Source organism: Lithobates pipiens, unplaced genomic scaffold (genome assembly GCF_037356315.1).
Source record: "Lithobates pipiens isolate NorthernLeopardFrog02 unplaced genomic scaffold, aLitPip1_a1.2 Scaffold_8, whole genome shotgun sequence".
In the NCBI taxonomy this organism is placed as follows: Eukaryota; Metazoa; Chordata; class Amphibia; order Anura; family Ranidae; genus Lithobates; species Lithobates pipiens.
In genome coordinates, this window is record NW_027507903.1 from 219391013 (window position 1) to 219405630 (window position 14618).

General features: G+C 41.9%; 1 protein-coding gene across 1 annotated transcript; it reads right to left on the bottom strand.

Moving 5' to 3' along the window:
• Window positions 1–3811: 3811 nt before the first annotated feature.
• DNAJB9 (DnaJ heat shock protein family (Hsp40) member B9) lies at window positions 3812–14533 on the bottom strand. Its single transcript, XM_077472010.1, has 3 exons — window positions 14388–14533; window positions 9764–9991; window positions 3812–6944 (listed from the first exon to the last, which is right to left on the bottom strand). Exons 2-3 carry the CDS (start codon window positions 9978–9980, stop codon window positions 6487–6489), a joined length of 675 nt encoding a protein of 224 aa, XP_077328136.1. The 5' UTR covers window positions 9981–9991; window positions 14388–14533; the 3' UTR covers window positions 3812–6486.
• Between the last annotated feature and the right edge of the window lie 85 nt (window positions 14534–14618).

Consider the following 14618-nt stretch of genomic DNA (forward strand, 5'->3'; position numbering starts at 1 on the left):
CACTGACAAGGCCTGGATCTGGCCCTTGATGGAAGTCAAGGCCAAACTTAATTTCCCATTTGCAGGAAATCAAGGATCCTGCCTATGAATTACTTCCTGGAGTGCCAACCCCTGGATTCACACCAAGACATACAGCCGGCTTCTTGGCATTAATCAAAAAGTAGACACTACCTGCAGGAGATCGCCCACAATCCTTTATAAAGTGGCATTCAACAGTCATATCTGTTACATTTTTAGTCCATAAGGTAGGATAGAATACCAGACCTTGTGCAAGACGGTCTGGCTATAAATGGCAGAGTCTAAAGGACTCCTACTGCCATCTTTATGATCTCTGTAAATCTAGATCTTCTGGGGCCTGCTGGGGCCACCAGAATCACCTCCTTACATTCCTGCGGAGAAGATGCAGACCTAGAGGAAACACATAGATCAGTAAAAAACGGATCCCACGGGAGGACTAATTCAGTGGTTTCGCCTGCTAGCGGATCCTTATCCCTTGTTCCAGACACAAAGTTGTTGGCAAATCTGGATGCAAATAGGTCCATGTCCAAAACAGCCCCATCTCTGACATACTGCTAGGAAGATGTTGGGGTGAAGAGACCATTCTCCCGGAAAGAATTGTTGGCGACTCAAGTAGTCTGTCTGCCAACTCTCTATTCCCGAAACGAAAGTTGCCGATAGATGATAGACAGCTGTGGCCTTGTCAGACCGAATCATGACAGGCTTTTTACCCGGTGCTTTGGCTGACCAATTATTCAGCCACAGAACTCTGAGAATGCACCAGTACAAGCATAAGTCATAAGGCTTAAAAATGATAGAATCTTTCATAGCATCTACTGAAACAGCGTGTCCGATACACCAGCCCATTGCTGGGCCTGCTGATCAGGCAGAATTTTAAGCATCTCCACAAACTGTTCCTTAATGGACTGAGCTACAGCAATTGCAGCAAGAACCGGCTGTGCTACTGAACTTGCTAAAGACATTGTTTTTAGAAAGAAGTTCCAACTTTTTATCAGTTGGATCCTTTATCAGTGCATTATCCACCAGACATGTGAGATTCTTGCTCACTGAGGCCATTGCAGCATCAATAGCTTTTTTTAGCCATGCATGAATAGGAAAAACATCCCCAGATGGGGGAGGTTCTAATGAATCCAATTAGAGGTGGGTTCTTCAAGGCAGCAAAAAGGTTGAGTAAAGGAGTACACAAGCAACCTGATGCTACTCCTTCCATATTAGGATTCTCAGAAGAGGACAAATAAGTATCTTCCAAATATTTGGGAAGATCTACCCGATTCCCTGCCTCTTACACCTCAATAAGGGGGTCCTGAGCACTAGATGGGAATCTGCCATGTTTAGCTCCACTATAGAGAGACATCATAGCATCGATCTTTCCAAATTACAAATGGTAGAAGAAAAAAAACCTCTTGTATGATACAGGGACTGAACAGTTTGCCCTGACGGCTCAATCTGACCAGCCGCATCCCTCTCGGAGGAGGATGACATTTTGGAAATTGATTTAGTTATAGTGAAAACCATTGACCCCTTTAGAACCCAGAGGAGTTCATGGTCCCATTACCACTCATAGCCTGAAGCATAAAGCAGAGGCACTACCAGCAAAAGAATGTACACTGCTAGGCTATAGTCCAGCGCTGTAATCTGCTATTAATCCTAGCCTGGTAAAGTATGTGTCAAAGGGAAATGCCTGTGTCACTGACCTGAACAAGCCATCCTCCTGCTCTGTCCCTCCACAGCCAGCAGCAGCTACACATACAAAGCGCTTTAAAACTGCCTCCATGTGTGGCCAGTGTCTGACAGTTAGTCACTCCCCCTGCGCAAATTACTGCCCCCTCCTTTTCAAGAAAAGTGTTTTCCCATGCGAGCAGCGGTTCAGGCGTCCTGTAAAAACAGCAGACATGGCAAGTGGGGCTAAATACTGTGCGTTCTGGCCTTTTTTCAGCGGGGAAAAAAATATTGGGGTGCAGGAGGAGAACCAGGCCACCCTTTAACAGGATCTGTTGTGGCCGGAGGAGAAACGAAAGGCTTCTGCGATGTTTCCAGCATCAGGTGGTGACACATAGGCATGACAACATTATACATAGGAGAAATTCCTGAGAAAATCTCCCTTACCTTTTCCTCGCAGCAGGGTTATCCGAGATAAAAACCCAATCTTCATGGTGGGCTCCGACCTTTAGGAAAGCTACAGAAACATGGCGAACCTCAGGTTACCTACAATCCTGGACCTGCTCAGAACCCTGCCAGTAAACACTTTAGGGCCTTACTACTAAAATGTTTCAAGGGTCAAGCTCTCTAAAGAGAATTGGTCACAAGAAAAACCTTGTTTCTTCAGACACGAGGCCCGGGTACGATCCATTTAGCCCATGAAAGGACATCAGAACAGATATGGTCAGCATGGCTAGCCCCAGCAGGGAAGCTTCCAGTGGAGCACAGCACATCTTTACTCATGACCAACACCTTAGGCCCCTTTCACATGGACGATCCGTTCAGGTCTGCCTGTCAGGTTTTTCAGGCGGTCCTGAATGGATGCGCCATAGAAATCTATGGAGCGTCGGATGTCAGCGGTGACAAGTCTGCTGACATCCAACCCACTCCGAAAAAGTGTGACGGAGGGAAAAGCTATTTTTCCCTCTGTCATCTGATTGGGTGACGGACACTGCGGTCCATCGTCACCCGATCTCCCATAGGGGAGAGCGGCGCTGTGACAGGTCCATCCCTGCGCAGTGTACAGAGAAGGACCTGTCCTCTTCCTGCTCAGCTGAGATTGCTCCGGCGATCCCCGCTGAGCAAGCGGATATCCACAGGGCAGATCAGCACTGATCTGCCCCATGTGAAAGGACCCCAAGACACTGGCGAAAAAACAGACTCCAGTAGTGGGAGGGGTTAAATGGGGCGTACACTTCTTGCCTTAGGGCGTGCCAGTGTCCATCACCTATCAGTGGCCCTATAACCCACATGGCAAGTACTATGGCTCTGTGTCCCCTGATGTACAAATAAATATTTGTTTACAGGGTTTTAAAGTAACATCACTCTCCCAATCAACAGGCTATTTGTAATCGTATGCTGCTTGCATTAGTAGAATAGCTAGGGAAGTATCAGTTACTCGTTTTAAACTTTTCAGGTCTTTAGTTACTCCCTGGTTTCCAGGCCTAGGCAAATGTCATATCCCAAGAGTCTTCAGGAGGGGAGGGGTTCTCAGCTAAGCACACCCTCCAGCCAGCATGCCCAAGGGCAGGTGGAATTCCAGAAAGTAGATCTTATATAGAACCACTTGCCTTTATGCAAGATGGTCACAGCCAGAAATGCTATAGGGTGTTTTTCAAAGTGATTTCTCTACAAAATAAACCAGAGACATGGATGGATAGGGGAGTTTGCTTTGAATATTAAAAAATTATCAAATAATGTTTTTGGTTTGTGGTGTTCAAATGCAGTGTAGTTCCGCTTCAAGTAGGATGGTACCGATACTAAGCATTTGCACGAGTACCTGTACTTGTGTAAATGCTCCGATACCTAAAACCGATATTTTTCCTGTGGCGCAATTTGAGCCCACACAAAATTAATGGGCTCAAACAGCACCACAAATAATTTCATGCAATTTGAACAGGAATGCAGTGCGATTCCCAAACAAAAGATGTGTCCCCACCACTCATGTGAACCCAGGCACGTAATGCCACACAGTATGAATCATTTTTAGGAAGATTTTTAAACTCCCTTTACATACATTATTAAAACAGACAGTGTGAAAACCATCAGTGATTTAGTTGGTGACAAAAAACTAAAAGAAAGACTTCAGCTGTACTAATTTGTTAATGATTTATTTTACTCATATTACATGAGTGTGGACAAATGGCATTTTCAGTATCCATAGGATTAATAGTCATATGGAGTATGCTGAGAAAGTGCTAGAATATTAAAAACAAAAATAGAACATTTGATCACTTTGCACAAAACATAAAAAGCACACAAGGTATTGTAAAAATATTGCACATGTCAGTGTTCCACAGCTCTAGCTGGCTTGAACAAAGATGTATTGCTTGAATTACCATGGAAGCCAATTTAACAAGGAACTTTAGTACATTATGGCAAGACTAGCACAGAGGACTGCTAAACAAAGTAAAAGCCTACAATTGTAGGATGTACATGGCATACTGCAAAAAACTGCAAGGGTATCCTCACCAGAAAAAAAAAAAAAAGTGTATTTTAAAGTCAACATCTTGGAAACCAGAAGCTACATATGGCTCTTCAAAGTGTTACAGGGGTCAAAGTAGATGCGACATAAGGGTAATTCAAATGTCGGTTATTCTCTGGCTTCACTACTTGGCAAATAACTGGCAAAAAACCCCACCATGCAGGAAAGGTGGTCCTATGATTTCAGTGACTGCTAATATATTCCATCCCAACAGATTCTCTATTAGAAACCTTGCATATATCTCTAGACTAGATTTCAAATCAGACATTTAGCATAGCAATCATGTGACATATTACACAAGCAGCCATAAAAATAAAAAAAAAAGTGAAGAGGCAGCTGAAATGAAGACTGCAGTGCAATTTAATGGCACAAGTGTCAAAAACACACACACACACACGATATATCAGGTTTCAATAGTTGGGAGCAGACCAATTCAGCCACCGTTTTACGGTGCAGAAATCCAACGGACCTCTTCCCCACATTTAACCAAACTACAAACCAAACCACTGTTGGACCGATCAAGTCTGCCTGTCAGTTTCAGGTGGACCCGATCAGACCATCCATTGCTCTCTATTGAGCAGCAGATGTCAAAGGACATGTATCTGTTGACACCCTTATGCTCCATTTTGTAAAACAAATGAATAGCAGTTAATGTAAGGCTCTCATGCGGAAGAGTACAAGCATTCAAATACAGTGGGTGATGAAAACTTAAATGACATAACTTGTGATAACCTGCAATTATTTGTAAATGTATTTGTAAATGTATTTGTAAATGTATTTGTAAATGTATTTGTAAATGTATTTGTAAATGTATTTGTAAATGTATTTGTAAATGTATTTGTAAATGTATTTGTAAATGTATTTGTAAATGTATTTGTAAATGTATTTGTAAATGTATTTGTAAATGTATTTGTAAATGTATTTGTAAATGTATTTGTAAATGTATTTGTAAATGTATTTGTAAATGTATTTGTAAATGTATTTGTAAATGTATTTGTAAATGTATTTGTAAATGTATTTGTAAATGTATTTGTAAATGTATTTTTATATTCCTTTTAGATTTAGGACACTTTGCAGGCCTCCCTGCAAGGTCTAAAAAAAAAAAAGACCCAAAATCACTTTTTTTCCCCCCACCATATTTACATGCAAAGTGGACAAAAAAAATATATTAAAAAATAAGGTATTTAGGACAGCAGAGGCACCGTCGGGGGCATATTCACAAAGGTGAACTTATGGTTTAAACCTTCAATCAATAAAAACCTTATTGCCACATTTAGGCAATGTCAGCTTGTCCCAGTCACCACTATGTTGGTTGGTCAGCATGCAATGTGGTTAAAAAAAGCCAGTGAATTAAAAAAATCCCATTCAAATATGAATTATGTAGTGTTATAGTTGCAATTATGGTTCATTAAAATTAAGTCTCAGTTTGTGGCAGCTTTTCTAAACCCTTAAGCTATATAAACAGCAACATATGCTAAAAAATCGTCACCCACACAAATCAAACAGGGCAATTCTTGCCAAAGCAATACCACTGAGAGCCATAACATTAATGGATTTCACTTGTTTTGACAGGACAAGAAAAAGCCAAACAGAAAATATAGTTTACATTTTGGGAGGATAATAAATCTAGAAAACAAAACCAAATGAATTCCTCTGCACTTGCTCTTTAACCTCTTGCTGACCACAATGCATACAGAAGGTATGTGGGCTGAATACCTAAAGGCCACACACGACCATGGCAGCCGGGTTTTGTGCTGAAATCATGGTCCCTGCATAGTGACCAACTCTTGAAGACTGCTCCTGGTCTTTAGTTCTGATCAGGAGCCAAATGGGATCCCATCATGTGACCACTGACAGCTAATCATTGCAACAGGAAGCCTGTTAAACCATCTGGTGTAAAGACCCATTTAAAGGGTCACAAGACTTGACAGGAAGCAGTTAAGCATAAAACAGAATTCATAGAAGCAGCAAGAATAAAATAGAGCTACTGGAACATACTAAATGCCACAAAGTAGTGAGGAAATGTTAGAACCAAACATCCATTTACAATTTCACATAGTTTCCTTGAAATCCTAAAATAAATTATCTGTTAGCAATGTAATTCTATAGCACCCCATTTACACATCTTCTGTAGATTACTGTGCATGCGCTAGGCATTTGCTTGCCATTTGCAGTATGTTCTGTTGAATTGTACATTGGAGTACTCTTAAAGTGTAAAATAAAGCTTTTATAGGTAGTTCACAGGCTCTTGCACAGCTTTGCAGAAACAGGGCTCCATGTGCAGATCACTGCCCTGAACAATCTGTGTAGGTTGTGACCATATTTCCTCTTCTCTGAGTAACAGTTCTGCAATGCTTGCTGGACCCCTGAAACCTCTGCTCAGTTCTTACATTGTGTCGTGGTGCATCCCCAAAGCTACCAAATGTAAACATTTTTTCCATATCTTCAAACATGTCATTAAATAAACCTCCGCCGAATGCAAAGTCATCAAAGTGACGCCTGTGCCTGCTAGAAGGATCCTGGTGGCTCCTAAAATGGTGGTTTTCAAAATGTCTTTTTGATCTAGTTTGCTGACTTTCTCCAAAAAAGTCAAATTCTTTGAGGAGGTCTTCAAAATTGAAATGCTGGTGGAAATACTTCTCGTTGCTGTTGCCGCCTCCTCCTCTTCCACCATTTGTAAAGGCATCATGGCCAAACTGGTCATACTCCTTCCGTTTATTTTCATCCGAAAGGGTCTCATATGCTGAAATACAAAAGTAAAAATGCTTTGCAAATCAAGGAAAAGGATATTGTTCTTTAAATTCACTCAAGGAAATCTACACAAAAATTAAGTGAAGTGGGCAAGTTGTTCATATCCAGCTATACTTTAACCCTTTCACCGCTTCAAGCTGGCCAGGTCTGTACAGATCTGCATTCCTCCTCTGCTGAACAATCCTGCTATGAGTTTATGGTAATTTAAGTGATCATTCTCTTATAGAAAACTGTGCTGAACTTAGATCAGTGAATTACAATTCAAGTTCTTCACCTCAAATGTGACCAACCCTCAATTCCACCCCTCCGTCTCCAGCCTCTCCACCTCCTACCACTCCTCTGCCTCCAGAAAGGCTCCCCCACTCTTGCTTTCTACTGCATCTCACTATACCCCCACACCAATTCTTTCTCCCCCCCCCCCCCCCCCAAAAACACAATCCACTGCAGCTACCCTTGAGTCGCTGGAATCCCTTTCCTGCCTCTCCCACCAGCTTCAGGTGCTACAGGGGCTTAGAGGGGATTGTTTTTTTGAGACTTAAAATAATTCAGGGGGTCTGTATTAACCTCATCACAAAGACCCCAAAATAACTACAAAATAGAATTGTAAAAAAGTACATATAAAACCTAGTAAGGCCCATTTCACATGGAGGGGACTCCACCCATCTGCTGATCCCCACTGAGCAGGTGGATGGCAGGTCCGTGTCAGCTCTGCATCAGCCCGTTCTCTATGGGGCGGACAGATGGAAACGGACCACCTGCCCATTTCCATCCCATACGATCTGCTAGACGGATCCCATCTGTTATTGGCAGATCAGATGCAGGCGTAAACAGACGTGTCCAATTACATCCACCTCCCCATAGAGAACAATGGGTGGTCTGACTGGGCCCCATCTGAAAAACAGGCAGGCGGACCCAATCAGTCTTGCTCGTGTGAAAGGGGACCAATAGCTTGTCCACAGGACATACACAGCTTACACCCCTGCAAGGCTGTGATTACCTGTACAGGGATGCACAGGTGGTCTATGTGTGTATGTGCAGGCAGTCCCATTGATTTCATATGGGATGTAGTAACAGCATGAACAGAGCCCTTTGCTCCCAATTTGACATCCATGCATGTCTGGGTGCATGACCAAGCTCACAATGTCTGCATTCAGGGTCGTGCCCCCCACAGATGTGTGATCGGGAGCAGCGGCTGTGCAGCTGTTGCATCCCAAATGACATAACTGGGACTGCCTGCATGGGGAAGCAAAGAACACCTGTGCAGGTAAACATGGCCCTCCAAGGGCACACACTTTAGTATGCTGTATATAAATGCTTTAGTAGCAATTTAGCTGGAATTTTGTAAGTTATGTTGTGTTGGTGAGCACCACTAATAATGATTTAAGTGTATGGTTATTGAAAAATAGAGATTTGATGAACATTTGCACAATTACTGCAGGGCTTAAAAATTCAGTAGCACTTTATTCTACAGGTCACATGCTTCAGAAAATGTATGGTTTGTGGGGGTCTTTTCAAATTTTGAAAGCTGCAAGTTAATAACCTCTGGGTTTTTAGAATAAAAAAAGTTTAGCTTGGCATATTTTCAGTTTTCACAAAAAAGTGCAATTTAAAATATTTGTTATTAACTCTATAGGTTTTAGCTTTTATTAAAAATTTAGCTATGTATGAATCTACTAATTTTAGTGTATTTTTAGCAATATTGTTTTGCTAAACATTTGCACAAATCATTGGGCCCCAATAACCTGTAGCACCATTTTATTCTACTGGTCATGCGCTTTCAGAAAATCTGGTTTGGGACTTTTACAAACACCAAAAGCTGTATGGAAAAAATAAAAAAAGGCAATGGAAATATTGTAAAAGTGGTCTAGCCAGGGAAGTTTAAAAGTGGAGTGTAGTGCATGATAGCAAAAGGGTTAATGTACATGTTAATACAAATATGCACAGAAAATCTGTATAAGACCCCTTTCATACCACACCGCCCTTAGAGTGGGCGGTAAAACGCAGCTATTTTTACCCCCTGCTAGCGGCCAAGAAAGTGTTAAATCCGCCGGCAATACGTCGCAATAGTGGCGTTTTGCCGGCGGTATGACAGCGCTGCCCCATTGATTTTAATGGGAAGCAGCGGTGGAGGAGCGGTAAACACGCCGCTCCAAAGAAGCTGCTGGCAGGACTTTTCCCTGACGTTCTGCCAGCGCACCGCTGTAGTGTGAAAGCCCTCGGGCTTTCACACTACAAACAATGGGGCAGCTTTTTTTGGGCAGATTGCAGGCGCTTTTCCTAACGCTATAGCGCCTGCAAAACACCCTGTGTGAAAGGGGTCTTAGTGCTTTCGGATGTGCCCAGGACTTTATTAAAAGCAGTTGTGACCATGTCCTCCAGAGACAAAAGGTTGTGCTGGAAGCATATCAAGTAATCATCTGTGTAAGGTATAATCAGTGCTGAGAATGTATAACCATTCACCTGCCAGAAATACCATTTTAAATGATGCACCCAAATCTGCTGCAGAAGAAATCAGTTGCTCCTCAACAGTTGCAAACCATGAGCCAAGGAAATTTAAAATAAAGTGTTTGGTTACTCAGATTAACTTAAGGACTGACTCTGATCTCCCTCTCTGGCTATCTCCACCCCACCCCCCTTCCCCCCATATCTCCGTCACGAGAATGAGGATGCAATCTCATATTATGGTGGAGTTGTATCAAGATGCTTTATGTTGGATCTTGTATGAAGATTGGATTTACACGTAAAGATATTGCAATACATTGAAATCAAATTCTCTTGATGCAACAATGACATTTCAAGTACCAAACTTACCTTCAGCTATTTCTTGAAATTTGGCCTCCGCGTCTGGGCTTTTATTTTTATCAGGATGATACTTCATCGCAAGCTTATGGAAAGCTTTCTTGATCTGTCGCTCTGAAGCATTTTTTGGGACCCCCAAAATGTCATAGTAAGTATTTTTTGCCAATATAACCTCAGATATTAATAAGATACAAACTGCAAATATGAGCACAGATTGAGCTGAAGCCATCACTGAGGTCCCTGCAAAACAAACAAAGCATGCCATTAGCTACAAGGAAACTTACATTGCTAGAGTAGTGTACCTACTGCTATACCCATTAAAAAACAGTAACTTTCATGATTGCTGCTCACTGCAGAGCTCCATATCTGAGCAGGGGAGGGTTTGACTTCTGCAGAGAAGGTACTGCTTTCACACAGAGTATGGGTTCTTCTCTGCAGAACACTAGCAGGGACGGGCTTTTTTCCCCCCCAGACTATTTTCTGAAGTAAATAGGCCAAGGCTGCTACAGCTTTTGTTTTGATGGACCAGGAAAGTATTTAGGCAGGTTTTAACAGATTCAATTGGGCTTAATGGAAACAAGTCAGTTCAGTCAATGATTTCTGGAGTACACGTTAAGTACAGTAATCTGCTTTCACTACTGTCTGTGATACTGCCAACACTATAACCTCATCTGTATCTCTGACAAATAAATAAGTGCAGCGCCAAGTGATAAAACAGTGAAAAGAAAAAAGTACATAAGTATTATATCAAGAGATATGCTGGATTAATAGCACAAACTCTGCTTAAATATAACAGATTTGTACACTAGAATTAAGCATATATAATAAACCTCAAAAATATTTTGACTAAATATCTGGTGAAAATTTTTTAAAAGTTAAAACTAAGGCAGAGTCCCAAAATGTGAAAGTTAGTGAAAATCAGTCCAAAGATACAAGTCCTTAGGTGAATTGCCAACAAGGATCAGTGCGTATGAAATCCCTTTGCCAAGTGGAAAAAACATGCAGGAAGTGAGCAAATATTCTCCTTACTGACTCCAAAGACCAATAATTGTGGAGATCAGAGAGTCCATGTAACATCTGCTGCTATTACAGTAACTCACTGTCTGTGTCCTGTGCCAAGTGGTTGCCCTGCTGTATAGCAACTTCAGGGGGTCACCCACTTGACAAGAAATTCTGGATAAACCCTCTGCACATTGCATAATTTGCTAGAAAGGGTATATAGCAATGAAGGAAATGGATTTTTAGTGGGACGTACTAAACTGCATATTGGGATGATTGGATTATTGGCTGCAATACTGAGAACTCTCACTAGATGTCAGTGTACTTTATACACATTGTAATGACTCTAGTTTCTAAAAAAAAATGTTTTTCCCTGGCAGTGATTGATACAATGTTGCAAGAAACAGTCGCTAATTTTTAACTGTTCACTTGCTGAGATAGAGAGATATATATGGAGATGTACAACAGAATCACTGTAAGTTATACAAAAGTAATGGAAAAATTACATTTGACCTGTTTTTAAAGGGGATATGGGAAGAATTATTTTTCATGGGGTTTTAATGGGAGGAATATGTTAACATCCGTCAATGAACATATGTATCCCATTTTTGATAATATGCATGTAATTATTTTTCTACATGGGAATTATGGGTGGAATATTGTAGTTATAAAAACATAGGAACATATTCAACCCATTTGTGTTTATGTCCCTATAACTGCAATATTCTACCCATAATCACCAAGTAGAAAAATATGCACATTATCAGTAATGGGTTAAATATGTTCATTGTCAGGCGATAACATTCCTCCCATAAACACCATTAGAAATAATAATTCTACCCAATATTCCAATCAAAAAACAGGTCAAATGTATTTTTTTCATTAGCAAGTGAATAGTTAAACATTAGCAACTGCTTCTTGCAACATTGTATCAAGCACTGCAGGAAAGAATAGCATTTTGAGGAAAAAAAAAAAGTCATTACAATATATGTGTATAAAGTACACTGACATCTAGTGAGAGTTCTCAGTATTGCAGCCAATAATCCAATCATCCCAATATGCAGTTTAGTACATACCACATTTTATTCAATGAACACAAAGGACTATGATTGGATAAGGAGGTAATTTTGATATCATTGTCTTACCCTGCCACCTCACCCCAATAGAAAAACACAAAGAATGCTCTGTATGGCACCCATGCTAAACAAGCGACTCCCTGTGGTTACTATGCAGCAGGACAGCTGCTGAGCATCAACTCTGGATGGCAGTATGGATTGCTACTGACAATTCTCTACTTTCACAAGGATCTCACATGTATGGAAAACTGATACTTATAAAATTGTCCATGGTTATCAGCGGAGTACCCCAAGGTTCAGTGCTGGGATCCTTACTTTTTAATATCTTTATAAATGATATTGGGTCTGAGATTAAAAAGTAACATGTCACCCTTTGCTGATGACACCAAGCTATGCAGTGGAATAATGTCCTTACAGGATGTCTCCAGTTTACAAGCCGACCTCAATGCTCTGTCTAATGGGGCAACTAAGTGGCAAATTAGGTTTAATGATGAAAAATGTAAAGTTAAACACCTGGGGGTTAAGAATATGCATGCATCATACATACAACTGGGGAAATCTATAGTGGAGAAGGATCTGGGGGTTTTGGTTGTAGATCACAAGCTCAATAATAACATGCGGTGTCCAAAGCAAAGTCCTTTCTTGTATTGAGAGGTATGAACTCCAAACAGCAAGATATTTTACTCCTGTACAAATTAGCAAAACCTGGTCTGGAATATGCAGTTCAGTTTTGGGCACCAGTTCTCAGAAAGGACATTGTGGAACTGGAGAAAATGCAGATAAGGGCAACCAAACTGACAAAGGCATGGAGGAGCTCGACTATGAAGAAAGATTAGAGCAGTGGTCATCAACCCGTCCGCAGGGCTCACTAACAGGCCAGGTTTGCAAGATAACTGAAAGCGGGAGTAAACCAGCTGACTTTTTTTAACCTAAGGGAAAGGCGCCACATACTAGCTCATTATGAAATACTTACCTTAGAACGAGGCATCGGCATCTCACTCGGTCCACGCCGAGGGAACATGTCAGCGACCTCCGCGTGGACCGAGCAAGATGTTGGTGCCTCGTTCTAAGGCATTTCATAATGAGCTAGTATACAGTGCATACTAGCTCATTATGCCTTTTCCCTTACAGGTAAAAAAGGCCATGCATCGCGGCTCCGGCGCTGTTACTGCCCAGAGCTGCAATGTTGTCACTCCCGTGCATGCCAGTTTTCTTCCCGGCAGGGTACGACATCTGCTGGACTTTCAGCCGAGAACCCCCGGTGCACATGCACCGCTGAAGTCAGCAGCTCATTGTGAGGGGAATATCTTAAACCGTACAGGTTTAGGAGATATTCTTTTTACCTACAGGTAAGCCTCATAGGCTTACCTGTAAGTCAAAGACAAAAATGTGACTATACAACCGCTTGAAATACATCACAGGTGATATAATTTGCTGCTTAGTGATTGCAGTATTCTAGTCTGCATCTCACCAAGGAGATACATAAAACCTGGCCTGTTAGTGGGCCCTGAGGACAGGTTTGGTGACCACTGGATTAGAGGAACTGAATTTATTCACTCTTGAAAGAGGAGATTAGGGAGGCTCAACATGTATGATTACATCAGGGATCTGTATAGTGAACTTGCTGTTGAGTTCACTTTAAGGTCAGAGGACAAAGGGACGCTTTACAGCTAAAAATATTTCCAAATACAGAAAGGGGTCTTCACAGTAAGAGCTGTGAAAATGTGGAAGACTCCCTCCAGAGGTGGTCCTGGCCAGCTCAGTAGATTGCTTTAAAAGGCCTAGATTCTTTCCTAAGTGGACATAATAATTGGATACTGACAGGTATCGGCAAAGTTGATCCAGGGAATGCCAGATTGCCTGTCGGGCTGGGGAATCAGGAAGAACTTTTTCCCCTGTTGAAGCAAATTGGATCTTTGCTTGTTTTTTTCACCTTCCTCTGGATCAACTGTAGGTGAAGGGTTGTGTATATGGGATTGTAAGACTTGTTTTAAGTTCTCCCCTCCCCCCTTTATTAGTTGAACTAGATGGGACATGGGTCTTAACCAAACTAGATATGGATCAATATAACTATGGAAAAATACATAAAATGCAGCTTTAAGGTCATCCCCCACACTGCGAGGCTAATATGAAAGGTAGAAGCAGAGTACAAGTTTTATACTTCAGGAGACCATGGAGGGCAACAATAGAACGTCACAAGTAATGCAACAAACTTAGAAGCATAAAGAAAAGGGTTGGGATAGATATATATATATATATATATATACACACACACACACACACACACATCTATACATCTCTAGCTATAGCCATCACATCAAAAAACTTAGCACCAGGGGCTCCAACCTAAGGTCCACCGCAGTCCTAAAGTGACCCTGTGTGCAGCCTCAGACATGGAGTACAAGCTAGGCATGCAAAGACAAATACTTCTCACCCCAGCAGAGCACCCACAGGATGCCAGTACCCACCAGCCCTTCGCAAAGCAGAGACAACCCTACAGCAAGCTGTTGCCCTTCGCAAAGCATACAAACCCTCATAACGCCAACACCCCCTTCACTTACCAACTCCGTAAAGCGCCGAGCTGCCCGACACCTCAGGACTTATGTGCACTGAAAGCCCCGGTCCCGCCCACTCAGCCACCAGCTGCTCGGCTACACGACACACTCCGCTATTGGTCGCTGCCTCACCACGTGACCTTAGGCGCACGTGGAAGGCTGTTGTTACTTGAGGGCTGAAGGGGGAGTTACTTCCGCTGACAAGTCCTCGCGCACTGGAAAAGTGTTGGAGATTCC